Here is a 17,774-nt window from a genome sequence, read left to right as displayed (position 1 = left end):
GGGACAAAGTCCCTTCATTTCTCTGTACCTAAGATTATCCTTGTGTAAAATGGGGAGAGTGGAGTTTACAGTACCTGCCTCACAGTGCTGCAGTGAGGTTTAATGCTCCTAAAGAGCCTGGTGAAAAGCACGCGCTCAGAGTGAATGGTTATTTATGGCTAAAGCTACTGTAGGAAGTACAGATATCCTCATGAGAAATAAAGGTAGCTTGTGTGTCCAGGATCCTCCCTGGGTAACCCACCCAACCTTCCAGCACCACCTATTGTGCCGGCCACCTGCAGTCCTGCGAACACAACCAGAGGATGATGGAAATTGAAGCCCGGGACTCCTCTGTGATTAGCCCCCACCATCAGAAGGGTTGGTGCAGAGGCATCCGTGGATGGCTGTACCCTGATGTGCCCCCACGCTCCCAAACTAGGTTCAACACAGTGCTTAAATGGTGCGGAGGGCCCTGCGCAATGGTGAATTTCATCCATTCTTCATATAAATGTCCGATCTGGAAAGGGGAATTGCTGCAGAAAGCGCCATGTGGCAGGTGGCGATTCCACTGTCAATGAATTGGCTGCTGTGGCTTTTCCAGATCCAGCCATTTAAAGACTGGAAAGCAGAGCAAGGGCAGCCCGAGTGGGAAGGCAAAGCCATTTGCATCGTAAATAGTCTAGAGAGGAGCCAAGGCACGTTGGTTTGTCAGCCTGGAAATGGAAGCTCAGCTGCAAACATTGCCTCCTTAATGGAGAGAATTCGGATCAGGGCCGGAAATTGCCTCCAACTCAAAGCCAAAAGCTCAGTTCTGAATGATTGCCCCTACCTCGAAGTGCCCAGTAATCCGCCAATATCCACAGCATTCTTATTTCGTTTGTGTTCCTAGTCCTCAGACACGGCCATGGCAAACAAACCATGAAGATGATTGGTTCGGAATGTTGTATTGTCATTTGGTTGTTGCTTTTCTAAGTGCTAGAAGATTTGTGATGATGTAAACCTCTGCTAGAGAGCTGCTCTCTTGGTTTCTTTTATGACTTAAATGCAGAGTGTATCAGGTTTTTAAGCTAGTCTCCTTTTGAGAGAGCAATTGAATCATGATAACATGGCTAAATTCATAACAGGGAAAATATTGTGTGACTTTGTAAAGTTATTTTAGTTAGAGTTGGTAGAACCTGTTTTCTTGAGAACAAGAAGTTTCATTTAATCTTAACTAGAGAGATACAGGTGTGTTGATGGTGTTCAGAACAGTTCCTGAGAGACTGGCTAATGTTAAAGGAAGAGGAGGCTGTTTTTATAGTAGTCTTCCCACCACCTGTATGTGCTCATTGGGGAATTGCTCTCAGCACTTTTGACCATGATTACACACTGCTAAAGCAGCCCTGGCTTTTGAAGCGTCTCAGGTGCACAGCCCCGGACCTGTGTGTAGGTGTCCGTATTTAGTAGTGGGAGCTGAGGGGGAATGTTTCACAATGAAACGTCCAGGCAACACCCTCCAAGTGGCTTTTAAATAATGTAAAGTCTGTAACCCAATCCAACAGAAGCCTTGGACTCCTACGTTACAGCCAGAATGAACCCTGTTGTGCCTAGGTGCTGAGATCAGTTGCTGATGACATGCTGTAATAATAATAGTAAGATTAAGAAAAATAATGGAAGTGTGAGAGAAGTTTCTGCCTTTCCTTGGCTTTGTTAGTTTGTTTCCCAGCTAGCGTTTTGTTCAAACAGGATGTTAAAACGTGGATTGTGTAGATCCCTGTTTGTATTTCCTTTTATAGCAGTTTGGGGAACAAAATGCTGCACATAAGTGTGGGTTGCTACATTAGACCATGACTGGCTTTGGAGCTGTGAACGGCTTATTGTGAATGTAGTTTAAACAAAAAACGACATCCTTTATAGAGGTGTAGCTCCCAGCGGTGCCATTTGTGGTTTTCTACAGGTGCTTGCAGCATTCTCTCCAGTTTTTTGCAGCATTTTCCATCCTGCATACCTGAGCCTGCAATGGAAATTCCAGCTGCACGCACAAGCTGGTTGTGTTCATCTGATGGGTCTTGGCTTTTTATGATGCTTTTAAACAGGCAGATGGAGGCCTGACGTGGCCTGGTGGCTTAAGATGGACCATCGCAGCCGTGAGTGAGTGAGAAGGTCTGGTTGGGAAGGGTTTGGGGAAAAGAAGATTGAGGAGTCCTTTTAGATGCTGTGGGGACCTAAGAGGAATGTGATGGGGGAGTGAGACTGAGAGGAAGAGTCCAGTGGGTAAGAGAGGAAGATCAAGAGTTCTGGGTGGAGAAAGGAATTGGAAGAGAGAAATATTTGTCAGGATGTGACTTTGGACGCTTCAATTTTGGGTGCACCGCTTGAGACCCCCTTTAAAGGGTCCTACTTCTCAGAAAATACTCGACTCCCACTCGCTGAAAACTAGGCCCAGTTAAAATGTCTCAGTTTGGACATCCAAAATCTAAGGCACTCAAACTCACTAGTGGGTTTTAAAAATCCTGACCTTACTCTTAATCCACGTGCTTCTAAAACCAGTAAATGTCTGTCTGTTTTTTTTTTACTATTGTGTAATTAAAAGCGGCCAAACTGATTTAAAAAAAAAAAAAGGTTTTTAAAGGCTGAGAATTTGTGCCAAGGTACAGCCCAAAGTAGATTTGTTTGCATGAATTCCTAACCCACTTCTGTACAGGTTTTATAATGAAAATGCTCAGTGTTGTACATCCCATGGACTGTGTGTGTGTCAGATCTCAAGCTTCAGTAAGTGGCAGCCCTGCTCAGGATTCTGATAGGAAATCTCCAAGGTCACTCCAGCTGCTGTTTTGGGAGAAATCTAGAAGTAAGGTCCCGAGTTCTGGTGATAATCAGAGATCTCATGGCAGTTTTGTCAGGAGTTGATGTTAAGCCATGTGTCCTGGCTAACTTCCAGTGTGGGCAATTATATTCTGCCTCCTTCAGTTCCTTTCGTATTTCCAGATGGATATGATATTCCTCTCTTTAAAAACACTCTGGTGTGGTGGTGCTGATACAGAATGGCTGCTGAGGGAAGCTTGGCAAACCCTTTGGAGTGTTGCTGGATGAAAGATGCTGTGGCACTTATAAAATGCCTTTCATCTCAGGATCTCCATGTGCTTTACAAACCATTTCAGACACACCGCAGCATCGTGAAGTAGATAAGTGTGCTCAATTTCAGAGATGGGGAAACCGAGGCACTAAAGTGGTTTGTCTAAGGTCACACAGTGAGGCCAATGGCAGGCTCAGGACTGGAACTCTGAGCTCCTGGCTCTCAGTTCTTTGGCTCCTTTCTTCTCTGTATCTTCCCTAGAGATCCCCAAAAGTAACAGACAGCAAATAGCACCCTTAAGAAAGCAAGTGATTTTGTCAGTATCTTTGACATGTATAGAAACAGTGAACTTTGATACGTACCCATGTATCAGGGAATGCAAATGACTGGACAGATCAGGAGAGTTTGCATTACCTTTACATTCGGGTGCAGCTGCTGGGTCTGTCGCCCCAGCTATTCTATCTTAATACACCTGTCTGGTGTCTGGGACAGCCCGGGTCTTTGTTTAAAGACGTGGCTTGGGTGGGACAGGCTTTCAGATGGGAGAACAGTGAACTTCTAATTAATGTCTTAAAAGCTACCAGCTGCCAAGGAATCAGAATCCGGGTCGCTGAGCAACATGCTTTTGTGAAATGAAACCGGATCTTTTTAGAAAATAAAATAAAAAGATGTTGCTGTGTTTGCGTAAAAACTGAACTCCTGCTGCTTTCCCTAATAGAAAGCAAATGGCGGAAGTACGATTCCTAGTTGCCTTGTATAATAAACATTATTAGAGACTCCAGGTTGTTACTGGAGCTTTTCTGAATAACCATGTGGTTCAAGTGATTAACCCGTTCCCAGCAGTGCATTTGGGTGGTTGTTATTAGGGTAATGGAATAACTTGTCCATTTCAGTTCTCTGAACACTGTGTTGTCTAATGCAAACAGAACAGTGAAGGTCTGTTAGTCTTTGATCTACCCTGAATCCATTTCATTCGGAGTGATGCTTGATCTCTTGGGGATGGATTGACAAAGATATTTAGGCGCTTAGGGATGCGGATAGGCACTTAGTGAGATTTCCTAAAGCACCTGCATATGGCAGATGACTAACTCCTATTGATTTTCAATGGCCGTCAGGTGCCTAACCTGCTCTAGGCACTTCTGAAAATCCTGCTAAGCCCCTATTTGCATCATTAGTTGTCTAAAGACCTTTGTAAATCTGGCCCCTGGGGCAAACGTTACCATAATAGTGTTGCTTTTTAGTGCCACTGCTGATCTCTGAAGGGAGTTTCTCAGCTATTTAACAGCAGTCTCATTCACATCCAGGCACCGGTACAATGTTTGTGAACGTGTTTTTTTATTATATGGACTCCTGTTCCCACTGCACTGAACCGAGACCATCAATTCATTTCTCTCACAGCTTGAGACCGCCGTCGTAGAGTGTCCCTTTTTGAATCTGGTCCACATTTGAGCTGGTGAACTTGCCATGGCCACTCCTTTTGGGATCAGTATCCCAAGGATATTAACTAACGTCCGATGGCCTTCGTATGTTAACTCAACTCTGTGTGCTTAGGACCGTAACACAAATGTCCTTAACTATTGTAGGGATTTTTGCAGTGCTGGTAAGGTTGTGGGGAGCACACTTCCGCCTGATTCTAGCCCCTTTGCAGGAATGAGCTGTGTATCTGGATACCCAGAGTGTTTCCTGTCCCATGTTAACAAATCAAATTGTGCTCCAATTCTGGTTAAGCAAAAATACAGCCCAAATGACTCAGGTCTCTGCTCTGCGGCTGGTCTCCACCCTGCTTTTTAATTCATACCTCAAGGTTTTATGGTAATTAAGCTCTGGCTGAGGGCACCTTTTCCAGTTTAGCTATTGATGAGCAGCAGCCCCTTTCCCATTATGCTGCATGAAGTGTTGGATGAGGCCAGTTTTGTGAACTTTCACATCCACCGTACTGAGAGTTGCACTGAGTCAGTAAGTGCAGTGCGGTAGGTGGGAGCTGTTGGTATATGTACTGTTCTGTCGTTTTATTAGTGTTTGAGTGAATGCAGACCAGTGGAGAGCATTGCAGGCTGGGAGGCAAAGGGATCAAGGTGGTGTTGAGTTGGTCGTAGTAACTCGTTAACATTACAGCTTACAAATGGGTGACAAGCTATGATCCTGAGCTGGCGTAAATCACCATAACTCCATTAAGGTCAGGGGAGATCTCCTGATATACACCAACCGAGGGGTCTGGTTCTTTGAGGCTCCATCACAGTGATTCATTCCTTCTGGGCCAACAGTGATGTAAATGCCAAGATGTTCTGGGATTGTAAAGAGTTTAACTTTTAGACTTTGTGGCATCCTAGCTGCTAATAGCACTTAGTAGCTGGGAACAGTATAACAGCAGAGTGTGATTAACTATTACAGCTGCTGTTGGACACTCACTCTCTGAAGATGGTTCTCTTGGATCTGCCTTCCATTGGGTCCCAGGTGGTGAGGAAGGCTCCTGCCAGCTACACAAAGATAGTGGTGAAAGGCATGACGCGGGCGGAAATGATCCTGAAGGTAACTCTCGAGATTCTTTATTCTGAGTACTGAGTCTGCTTGACCTGGAAACTTGGAGTGTGACGGCCATGGGGCCCTTTCTTTGGAACCCAGCATTACCGAGAGCACATGTGCGTATGTGCACATTGGTACGGTGTGGCTGGCATTTCCAGGGCATCAGGGAGTTGGGCACTTGAATCCCATTGACTTTCAATAGGGTTTGGGCTCCTAATTCCCTAAGGCACCTTCAAAAATCCCTCCCCATATGCTTCAGAGCAAATGCTACAGCTAACGTTACTTCGAGACTTTCCCGCATAGCTGGTTGGTGAGAGCCAAGTGGGGTGGACCTGGACCTGGACCTGGACCTGTTCGCTGTCTAGTCGAAGAGCCAGTCCAGACACAGCTCCATTACCTTGTTGAGTGGGGTCCTCTTTTGCTTTTGGAAGCCTGTGACTGTTAAATGACCCAAGAACAATTTTTGTCATAATATAAACTAACAATTGATGTGAAAACACCAGAGCTTGTTGGGTCCTTGGAGTAATATATCAGATTTGAGACTGAGCTAATACCAAGGGCAGGCACAACAGTGCTGAAGGTCATGACCTCCCATATCTCCTGTGGATGGCGCTGTCTTCTGCTTGTTAACAAAATAGTGCAGATAGTTTTGTGAGAGAGAATCAGTGGGAGCTGGGATCAATTATAATGTCCAGGCTACGCTAACACAACAATGAGGGGCTAATTTAAACTAGGGGAGAGGAAAGTGAGCGGATTCAGTTTTCAGGCTGTCGCTTTGTCCTTAACTCTGTGCACTTTAGTGCTGCCTGCTGGCTCAGAGAATTGGTTTGTTCAACACATGCTTGCCACGCTCCCAGGCTAAGGCCACGGTAGGAGTTTGTGTGACCACAGTACCATAGTAAAAGAAAGTCCCTTCCCCAAAGAGCTTATGGATAGACAAAACAAAAGGTTTTTATCCTCCCTTATCATACTAGCTTCATCAGTCATGCTATGAAGTCAGTGCAAGTGGTGAGACACTTGTATTGACATTGCAGCAGATGCACAGATCCTTTAGGCAATGCATGATAGTGCAACTGTTAATATAATGCAGAGACCTTGCATTAGTCGCGTGTCTGTTTTTTCAGAGAGCACAGACTGTCAGTGCTAGTGTTTAAAACACGTCTGCTTACGCTGAGTGTGTCATTTAGTGCCAACGGAACCTTTAGTTATTCTCCCTCTAGTCAATATTTCCTTTACCATATTTCATACCACCACACTCTCCAGAATCCTGCTGTGAACCCACAGTCCCGGTAATAAACTAGTGACCAGAATAATTGGTTGCCTTATGCACCCAAAACAATCCAATCGTCATTGATTCCTGTTCCTTTTTTATTAATCAGTCCCCTCACACCAAGAACCTGGCATCTGTGCTCTGGCACTTAACTTGTAAGTGGTGTTGATGTGTTGGAGGGAGTTTGCACTCCTCCCCTTCTAGGACTCTCGGATAGTGGGGTGCAAACTCTGGCTGCTTTAGTGATGGATTTATTTTTGATCGTTTTGATGGATAATATAGTTTTAAGCATTTTTTTAAAATTTTTTATCAATTGAAATGTTCACGGTTGTGCAGAAATATGAGGGGTTGTCAGACAATTATTTAATGACCGTCAATATTGAGATTCACAAAGTTAAAGCTTTATAACCATTAAATTGTCAACATCACATGTCAAAATATACAAAGTAAACATCCTTAAATGAAACTCTACGTTCTCAAGCAGCGTGTTTTCTCCTTTGCCCATCTGTAAATTTTTATTCTTGATGGAACTATTTTTTATCGGTTTGTCCATGTGTTGTGAAACCGTTTACTGATGTTTTACCAATAAAAATCTAATCCTTCCAAGCCCATTTACAAGGACAGTATTACTCCTATCACAAGCACAGTTCGGCTACATTTATCTGGAGTGTTTTCAGGGACATCTCCTACCTATTGCTTAGATGGCTTTTAGATGAAGAGGGGATGAATCCATTGCACACTACAATGTGGGGAACATTACTGCACTGTGGTTTACCTGTATTATTCATTCTATGTGTATCATAAAACCTGTGTATGGCACAAGAATGTAGTTAACATAAATGCCGCCACAGGACAGACACACCAAGAATGGGTGGCTGAGTGTAAAAATCCACTGGCTTGGGTGAGAGTCTGGGAGTAAGGAGGAGGTTTCCTTCTCCTCCAGCTACAGTGTCCTGGGTTCCAACTTTTCGGCATGGCACAAGGCTTTTACCAGGGTTCTAAATGAAGGATTTATATGTGTCTACATGACTATGGTATTTAGTTGGGCTGGTGTGCTGGGAAAGAGAGAGATGTCTCAGTGACAGAACCCAGTGTAGGGGGAGATGGGTCAAAGGAAACATATGGAAATGGTTGGAAGGACAGGGAAGATTTTTTCTTCCCCCAGTAAGATGTTTTGCTGACTAGCGCCAGTGAAAGACTTTCTTTATAGAGCTCATTGCTGACCTACTTACCTATTTTGATGTGAAAGCAGCTTATCCTCTTTCCAGCTGTCAGTCTCCATTTTAATCACTCCTCACTTCCTCCTGGGCAAGGGCCCAGTCTCTCCCAGCCCCTGCTGGAAGTCAGTGGGCTCGGCACCACACCAGATCCAGCCCTTATGGAGAAGTGTTGGTACAGATAAGTCCAGAGAGCCTTGTCAGAGATCGAGGGGCCATTAATGTCGGTAATGTAATAAGATGGTCTGGTGTGGAGTGACTTTGGGTACTCAGATGCCATGGTGCGGATAATACTAAAATAATAAATACCAAGGGCTAGATCAACTAGGGATGTAAATAGGGTTTAAAAATAGCAACAGTGTAACCTATTAAAATTCTGTTGGTTAAACGGTTAACCATTAAGGTGGAGAACTTGGGGTGCGGGGGGTGCTGCTGCCCGCGCCCGGGATCCCGGCTGCCAGCCCAGTGCCTAGGATCCCGGCTGCCGGCCCCGGGCCGAGGCAGCAGCGGAGTCCTGGGTGGGGCTGGCAGCAGAGTTTTATCATTAACCAAAACTGAGACATGAGGTTAAAAGTCAGATGCCTTAAAACAAGCGACCAATGCAGGTCTCCCTGGCGAACTTCATGGTATGTAAAGCAACAGTAGCCTGGTCAACTGATAGAATTGGGCAAACCTTCCAAAACCATGAGAAAGTAGCCTACTTCAGGCTCCAGTCCAGACCAGGAACTCTGACCAGGGGCATGAACCTGACCCGGCTTTTGAGCGAAACCACCTTTCCCTCCTCAGAGCACTATGGTTTCATTGGAGATTTGGTGGTTTGGGACAGGAGGTGAACTCAAGTTAGCTGAAATCCCCCCAAAGCCAGTGTGGAGTTTCCCCACAGTTTTGCTCACTGATCCCAATCCATGGGGGTGCCACTGTCCCCATGTGGCTTAGATCCTGTGTACCCTAATCATTGTCTCAAGTAGCTTCCTTGGACCTCAGGCAGCCTAGCTGTGAAATGGAGTGAAAAGCAGGCCCTTGCTGCGAAGCAGTGCCCCTAAACTGCTTTCCCGGGGAGATGACTGATGGTAGAAATACAATCCTCTCCTGCTACCCGACTGGATGCTGTCTCTGCTCTGTATAGTGGAAAGGGAGCTTGGGTAATAAGCAATTCAGGCTAGGGTTGAGGCTCATTGATGGGGCAGCAAGGGGGAAGTCTGGGCTCCCACTTTGCACATGCTGCCTGTCCTGAGCAGAGGATTTCTGGCTCCAGAGCTGTTAGCTAGGGCTTTTCACCAGCACCACGTTCATGGCTCTTCTCTCTGGGCAAGTTCCTTCCAGTGGTATTGAAGAGACTCATGCTTCCCAGTTTAATAAAATAAAATTTCGAACCCCGCCCCCCAGTGCCTGCCAGCCCGCAAGCTGGGAGGCAGAGTCCTACAGCAGCTTCAACACAATACGCAGTCCCTGCAGCCTCTCGGATCTGTTCAGCTTCTGTGTAACAATTGACAATTCATAAACGGGACCCCTGGCCCCTCCCTGCTCTGGGATTCGTCACTGCTTTGCTCTGCTAACTTGCCCGCACCTTTCAGTAACAGTATGCGTGGATGGCCTCTTTTCCGTTCTTTAGCCATTGTAGGTTCCGCTGGTTTGCACAGAGACGAGACTGGATGCTGTTTGTTCTACATGGATAGCACAAGCTACCCACAACGGTGTCTGTGGCATGGTGCCCAGACAGTTCCATTGTAAGACGGCCCTGCTTTGGGCTCTGGGTGAAAGGCCTTGGATGTCTGTGTGGAGATCGTTGGCAGGACAAAGCACAGGGACTGAGCAGGAGAGTGTTGTCCTGAGCCCTCCGGAGCTTTGCTCTTTTAGAGCACAAGGCTTTATCCTGCAGTTTAAAAAGCAGAATTTGCCTTTACCCAGGTAAAGCTGGAACAGGACTTCAGCTCTTGTAAAATGTGCATCGTTCCCCTCCTCTCCAGAATCCCTCCGCCTGGATCTAGTTTAAACTGTAATGGTTCTTCATCCTTTGCAGATGCCAGGTTGTGTAGGGGACAATTCAACCTAATGAACTTCAGTTGGGCTTTTAGAAGCTCTGCTTATATGTCAGGAGAAACTTCTCCCTCCACCATTGATATGGCTCTTCGTATAGCTGGTTGATGGGTTAATATGTTCATAGTTTGTGTCTGATGCATCTCTCTCTCTCTCTCTCTCTCTCTGCAGGTGGTTATGGCCCCTCATGAGCCCCCCGTTGTGTTTGTTGACAATTACATCAAACTCCTTGCTGATTGCAGCACAGACACTTTCCAGAAGATACTAGACATGAAGGTTAGAACCAACCCAGCAGAATTTATGGTCCTATAATAAAGTCCCCCTCTGGAGAAATCTGAATGCCTTGGCAACTGTTTCAGTGGAAACGTGTAGGGCTTCTGAAGTATGAAAAGGCAATTTACAGAACAAATGCATCCTCCCTGCTCTGAAAGCGTGGAGAGTTGCTACTGATTGATGGTCTTACCCTGCTTTCCCTTTGCGCACTGACTTGGGAGTTCAATCCCAGGCTTCAGGCTTAGCTTTCCTTTGTCCAGAACAGTGGGGTGGCTGTATCCTGCCCTTGCAGGGGAGGAAGAGAAGACAGATTTGAACCTGGGTCTCCAGTAGCTCTTTTCCGGTGCCCACTGTCCAGGTTCAGTAATGCTGTCACTGTGTATTGTGATTCCACTTTCCTTTGTTTCTTAACAGGGCCTAAAGAGAAGTGAGCAAAGCAGCATGTTGGAACTGTTCCGCCAGAGGCTGCCCGCCCCTCCCTCTGGGGTAGAGAACACCAGCTCCATGTCCCTGATGGCGCCCACGCCTGAGCAGGAGTCCTCACGAATACGAAAACTGGAGAAACTCATCAAAAAGAGACTGTAGATGAACAGAAGCAACATCTGCCGCCCCCCCCAGCAACTTTGGCCAGGTCTTGTGCAGGCTCCCCATTATCCTACACTACGTCACTGAAAAATAGCTGCCTAATCAATGCCACGCCCTGAGACGCATTAACCGTATTGCTCTGAATGGAGAAGCAGCATGATTTTGGCAAGGGATGAATGCTTCCCAGGGCTCTGTGCCCTAGGGATAGATTAGCCGAGTGAAACCTGTCTCACTGGGGCTTCTCCATGCCTACGGCTTGGAGGAGATGCAGTGAGTTGAAAATGGTTTGACTGAATTACATCCAAGGTTCGCTAGCTGCTCACACCATGCTAGTTGCTCAGCGTCTAGCTGCAGTTCCCATTTGGGGTCTCCCAGTGCGGCGTGTTGGACTCTGCCCTGAAAGTGACAAGACGACATTCCTTCCCCATCATAGAGCTGGTTTCTTTAAAAATAAGATTCCCTTAAATCGCTGGCTTCTGGCCCCTAGGACTCTACCAAGCTCCTTATAAATGCCCAGGACAGGACACTGCAACATCTCCCCTGTGCTCTGAGGGCAGGACCGTGTGCTGAAGCTGTCAGTAAAACAGCAAGGAGAACCCTCTGTGGGAAGCAAGGAGGGGGCGAAATCACTGCATTCACCGGTCAAATCACACCTTACTGCTAACAAGCCAGCGGTCTCTGTTGCTTTTGCTGCTTTAAGGCCAAATTCTACATCTGCTGAAGCAGTCTCCAGCGTCTCATTATTTTCTCACGTGCACTGGGCTACCCCGCCCTCTCCAACCCACACTACACCTCTCCCTCTCCTCCACAAAGGGCTGTTCATGGAATAAGCCCTTGGAAGCCAAGCATCAAATGGCACTATCCCCCCATGCTTGTGGCATCCTGTTTCATGCCAGCTGGAGCCCAGAATGTGGGTGTGCCACTTTGGCACCATCGCTGCCCTGAAGGCAGAGCCGCTGGAAAGGTTAGTTTTAATAATAGGCCTGCTGCTTCCAGGATTTCTTCACAGGATGGAACTCTCTCACTGGCTTGAAACGTAAAGGACCTGGTTCTCCTCTCGCTTACGCTGCTGCAACTTGGACTGAGTGGCTCCAGATTTGCACTGGAATATCTGAGGGGAGAATTGGGCCCCAAATCTCACAACACAGCTTGTTTTAAAGTAACCGGCATTGCAATCCAGTTCCCATTGGAGTCAGCAGCAAGATGCTCTTTGATTTCAGTAATAGCAGGATTTGGGTTGATGGATCTAAATTGTAAAGTGTTTGTGTGAAAAGTGCTCATCTTGGCACATGCTTGCCTGAGAAGCCTTAACTGAGTGACACAATCCCCTCATTATCACCACTGGATTTCTTCTCAAACCCCCTGGCAACCTCTCCATGTGGTTCTAAAGGTGTGTTTCAGACCAGCTGATGATACAAGACCACAGGGATTTTGATGGTGGGAGAGTTCATGTGCAGCTTCCGTATTGTAATCCATGCTTTCCTACCCAATCTGCAGGAGGCACGTGCATGCAGTGTTTGTGTCAAGTGAGGAGTCACTGCAGCTGACTAGCAATGGTCTCAGGAGAATCACACTCCACGGCACATCTGGCTTGCTTCTAATTATAGTATTGATTTGGGGGCCATTGTAGATCCAGGTTGGTTAGTGTTTGCAGCCACTGTTCAGGGATCTGTAGTTCACTTGAGGGAGAGGGAGAGAACACTCCAGATCAAGTACAGATTTATTTTAACCAAACTCCACACACACAAACCTGTGTCTAAAATTAAAAACCCTGCAGAGTTTCAGTGACACTCGGGAGTGGGGGGCACCAAATGAGAAATGTCCTTGTTGAGACTGAAAATCTGGCCTGACAGTAGCTTCATGTTCATCTTTTTTGCACTGTCCTGTCCTCTCTCACTGCACCTGCTCCTTCCCATGTGCGGAGGGAGGGAGGGAGGGACGGATGCGCGCACACACACACACACACACATATATATATAAAAATTATGGCTTCCATGCTCATAGCTGAGGAGACTGGTGGGGGATTTGTTTAAATCCTGTTACAAGTAGGATCTGTTAGAAGTTGGATGTAATAAAATAACCTGAACCAAACTCTGGTCAAATAACTGATAATGGTTGCAATATGTGCAATATTCTGCATTTCCTTTACTGATAGCTTATTTGATGGGCGCTAAATTAAGATAACTATTCATGTTACTGAGCATTAACACTCCTGTCCCTCCTCAAAAGACCTTTATTGATGTCTAGGTCTTGAACAAATCTAATATTCATGCTCCATCCCTGCCTTGTTTCCTTTGCCATAATTTGCTAATTTCCAGCATGTGGTAAGACAAGCTGCTGAAGTTCCTACCTTCTCTATATCTGGCTCATTCCCAGCATTCAGTGGTTGGGGTGACCCTGTTCCTGTCATAGGTTTTTAAAAGTGGAATCAGAGATGAATGTTTTGGAAAAGGTCCCATAACTTTCCTTCACTTCCCTTTAATGTCCCCAAGTATCATTCTCATATGATTATAGGCCAGCTTTGAATAGTTCTGTTGGAATAAGAAGTTTTGCCTTTTTTTTTGTACTGCCAAATAATACATTAAGCCTGCATTTTCCAAAGTCATTGGTGATTTTTGGATTTCTGACTTGAGACACCTTCAGTGGGCCTGATTTTCAGAAGTTGGATGTTTAGTGCCTTTGAAAAATCAGGCCCCGTTAAGGTGACTCGAGTCAGGCACCCAATCACTAGTCATTTTTGAAAACGTAGGCTCCAGTGTTTTCCCTTATCAGCCCCGTGTGAGTGGTACAGTAGATTCTGTGCCTGGGCTGGTAATGATAATAGTGATTTTTCCAAGACTGATAAATCAGCCTGTGTCCTACTAGTTTATGAACCGATAAACTGATTACAGTAGAATTGGTAAATCAGCAGATAAAATCATTTGTATCTGACCAAAACTGTTAAAATAAGAACTGACACTTAAATGAGAGTTGAGATATTGTAACACCTACATTAACCTTGTCTGCACCAGGAAATCTTTACAAAAACTCCTACCATTGAAGCTGGTTTGAATGGTGTGCTGGTGTTAAAATGCTGGGAGTCCTAGTGTAGGCAGCTGTTGGAGGCAGCCGGACATGTACACTGGGGAGTCCTGTATCACTAAGCATGCACCTGAAACAGTGTTAGTGGGAGGAATTTTTGTCAACTTGGCTAAAAGGGGTGACGACAAGCTCCTGTTATGTGAACTTCTGAAACCTTATCAGAAAGCCTGTTGTTGGATCACACCACTTCCCCTAGGTGCCGATTATTGTTTCTGACGCTTCTGCTAGTTTTACAACCTGCATTCTCAGGGAGTGGTGTTTGTACTTCATACTGATCAGTTTACAAAAGACAACCTAAGAAAAGAGGGTGTGTAGTCGGTCTTTCCTGAAGAACAAATAATTAAACCCAATGTGGGTTATTACTAGTTATTACCAAATGCAGTAGCCAAGCCCTATGGGAATGCAGGTTGTTTGCATAGATTCATTATCTGCGTGCTGGACTAGTAACTTCACTTTAAATTAATTTTTTCCTCCCAATGAAAATTAGCAATAGCGTGGTCAGTGCTGTAATATACTGTGTAGGGATGAAATCTGAACTATTTCCATGTTTCTTTACCCAGAAGACTCCTAAATTGTCAATCTCTGCCATTCAGAATTCTAGAAATAAAAGGAAAGGTTAACAAAAATAATAAAAAAAAATCAGAAGAATGTTAGAAACCCAGGTGCATTGAATTGTACCCTGTAAAGGACATGTTTGCATTTGTCTTCCTTGATTTGAAATTTTCTTCTCTTGTTCTTGTGTATTTATCAGAGTGGACGCTTCTGAAAGTATAAGTGTCAGCTGGCTGAGTTGTACATTTTCTGAGGATAAAGGAATTGTGTTTCTGTATAAAATATCTTTTTAAGTTTTCTGTCCAGGAAGTAATTTCTTGATGTATATTGGAGTGTGACACTAAAGCTAATTAAATCATTACTAATGACCCTCTTCTAGCCTGTGTTTTGAAGCAATTTATATAGAACAAACTGGATCCGATTTGCATTTGGAGGGAGGGAATCTGAAAGCTGTGTGTACACGTGCCCATACACACACCTGCACTGCACAGAATGCAGCCTTTGTCCTGAGGGCGTTTGCTTGTGGAAGAATTCTATCCCTGTCTTTGTATTCACCACCGAGTGTTACCTGATGTGTTTTAAAATCCTCTTGCGTGGTGCTCATGGTATAATACAACACGTGCTGGCCTTGTAAACTTTTACAAACCTTTCTGTATCTCATTTCTTCCCCTCTCTTAGCAGACGGGGTTTCCCTCTTGTTATCTTTCCACCTTGCAGATTTCTATGGCTCCAGCAAAGTGACCTTTCGCAGACAGTATTTGTATTAGTAGCAGCAGAGCCAATGGGATTCTTCCCTGCCCAGCCCAGGTGGGAGGCAGTCCAGGAAGTTAATCTTGTTAGTCAATAATTAGATGATGATTAGTAATGTCTTTACTGCTTACCTTCCAGAAAAGACTTCTCTGGGTACCTTCTGTTTCCTTTATTAATAATGAAAAGTTAGTGACTTTTAGAATACAATAGATATTATTTTATTTTAGTCCACTTCTTTTGCTCTGAGAGTCAGTGGTTCATTTCTCTCTCCAATATGTTTCCCCTTGCCCTTCCTCCATTAAGTGATCAGGCAGAAATGTGCATGTTAATCCACCTCTTTCACCAAATTTGCAGTGATGAATGTGACTCTCTGTGTTATATCATGAGAGTCATAGTGAGTTTCTCCTGACTGCAGGTTGGGAGTGGTAACAGAGGTTTTCCCGTCAACAGGCAATTTAAGACAGGTTGGCTCTTTAACATGCTATACTTAAATGAGCTGAAATGTTTTATTTCCGGCTATGTCACAAGTTGTTTGAACAAAACACATTCCTCTGTGTGTGAGTTGGTATAGGTGGGGCTGGTAGCACCACCTATTGGCTATCATTAAGGTTGCCTGACACTTCCCATTATAAGATCCTGTTTTCTATTCCTTATACCTCTGCCAAATCCTAACTGTTTGGGCTGAAATTTTCCATGCCAGGTGTCTGTCTCACCATTGCTCTGCTATCAGTGAATGTCTATGAAACCCAGCAAAGTGTCCTGTGTCTCTCTAGTGCTGTTCCCAATAAAGGATGACAACCTACCACAGCTAGTAGTTACTCCATTAGCTCTGTGAGGTGGATCTAAAGGTTCCAACCTTACTGATGACCCATGTGGTGTTGATATAATGCTACATAATGGATTTTCTGTTTCTTCAGTTTGCTTTTTTAAAAAAATCTAGGAAATTACACACCAAAAAACTATGTTAAAATAACATTAAGGTTGCAAAGTCAAGCACTCAAAAGTTAGGAAATGCCAGAACTAATTTTTTTTCTGTGCAACCTTAATTCAGCACCCTTGTGTGTGTGCAATATGATACAATCTTTAATTCCATGATCACTTACTATTTTCCCCACAGACAACCTTTATTCTGGCATTTCCTAACTTTTGAGTTCTTGACTTTTCAACCTTAATAATGTTCTTTGTATGTAGTTGTGTGTGCAATAGTTATGTTGTGGTAGCCATTTGGCTTGTATTAATGAAAGCATGCACTGTGGAACGTCAGTAGCAATCCTCCCGGTATAGATATTATATATTTTCCAAGACAGGCTCATCCAAATTCAGGTAGTAACAGATGAACGTTATAGTGTTCTGTTGGTTGGTTTGTTAGCTCATCAGGCTGCAAATAAGAAATTCCGTTCCTGTTTGTGGTGGTTTTGTTCTGTCTAAACCACCATGAAACCCATTTTCTAACCCTGCAAAGTGATCTACGATGAAACTGATGAATCTGTTACTGAGTTCAGTTACAGCACGAGAAGACGTGGACTGGTTCAATGTTCTGACTCTGTCTTGTCTTGTGTTGAGATGCTCTTGCACTGGGTCACCTCGTAGGCTCTCGGCAGAAGGTTGTGAACCTCGTGACCTTGTTAAAAGGGCCACTTTCTTGGGGATCTTTTCTTCTGGAGCCCCCAGGAGGACACAGTTAATAAAAGGAGTAGCAATTATAATTCAGGGTAGGAAATAGTGAAATGGAAAATACAGCAAACATTTCTGTTAATCTCACCAAACCCTTTGCTTATTTTCAGCCAACAGAGCTCACAGTTTCCTGCCTGCTGGTAACGCTTAGCATCTACAAAGCGCTTTACAAATGTTAACTGAGCTTCCCAAGCACCTGTTTGAGGTAGGTGAATGTTATGTCCATTTTACAGATGGGGAAGCAGAGGTACAAAAATCTTGTGACCTGTTCAAGGCCAGCCAGTGAGTCAGTATAACACAGAGGAGTGTGTGACTCCTGGCTCCATGCTGAGATGCCACTATACCAGGGTGCTTTCTTCATGTTGGTTAAAAAGGGGCCGTATTAGGCAGCAAACAGAAGTGAAGCTGTTGGATGCTGTGAGGAACTAGATCCAACTGCTAAGGGGAAGAGTGAGCCACCTGCCAGAATCCCAGCTGCTACCAGCAACTGAGAGTGGCAGAGGAGTGCATCCTCCACCCCTGGGTTTAAAGTGTTTGGAAAGGTGCTCCACACCAGCAATGACACACAGGGATTCTGTGCTGTGCAGCAGAGGGAAGTGCTGGAAACTGATCAGGGCTTCTAATAACCAGAGTTACATGCAGTCGACGTTCATGAATTTAGTCTACATCCCAGGGAAACAAACGTTTATAGAGCACATGTTAAATCACCTGCCTTGAAGTTTAACTGAGTGTGATTCAAGCACCTTATGTTTTCGCAGACCACGCTGGGGTGAGAAGC

General features: G+C 44.9%; 1 protein-coding gene across 1 annotated transcript in view; it reads left to right on the top strand.

Annotated features, from left to right (window-relative positions):
• The window catches only part of VPS53 (VPS53 subunit of GARP complex), an 87,672-nt gene extending 74,795 nt beyond the window's left edge, over window positions 1-12,877 (top strand). Inside the window, exons 18-20 of the mRNA XM_029912542.1 lie at window positions 5,426-5,563; window positions 10,253-10,357; window positions 10,769-12,877. Of these exons, the coding sequence (XP_029768402.1) occupies window positions 5,426-5,563; window positions 10,253-10,357; window positions 10,769-10,939 (414 nt within the window). The 3' untranslated portion in view covers window positions 10,940-12,877. The remainder of the gene's footprint in view (window positions 1-5,425; window positions 5,564-10,252; window positions 10,358-10,768) is intronic.
• Window positions 12,878-17,774: the final 4,897 nt, after the last annotated feature.

The sequence above is a fragment of the Terrapene carolina genome, unplaced genomic scaffold, assembly GCF_002925995.2.
Source record: "Terrapene carolina triunguis isolate 2854851 unplaced genomic scaffold, T_m_triunguis-2.0 Scaffold231, whole genome shotgun sequence".
NCBI lineage: Eukaryota > Metazoa > Chordata > Testudines > Emydidae > Terrapene > Terrapene triunguis.
This window is presented reverse-complemented; position numbering and strand designations above follow the sequence as displayed.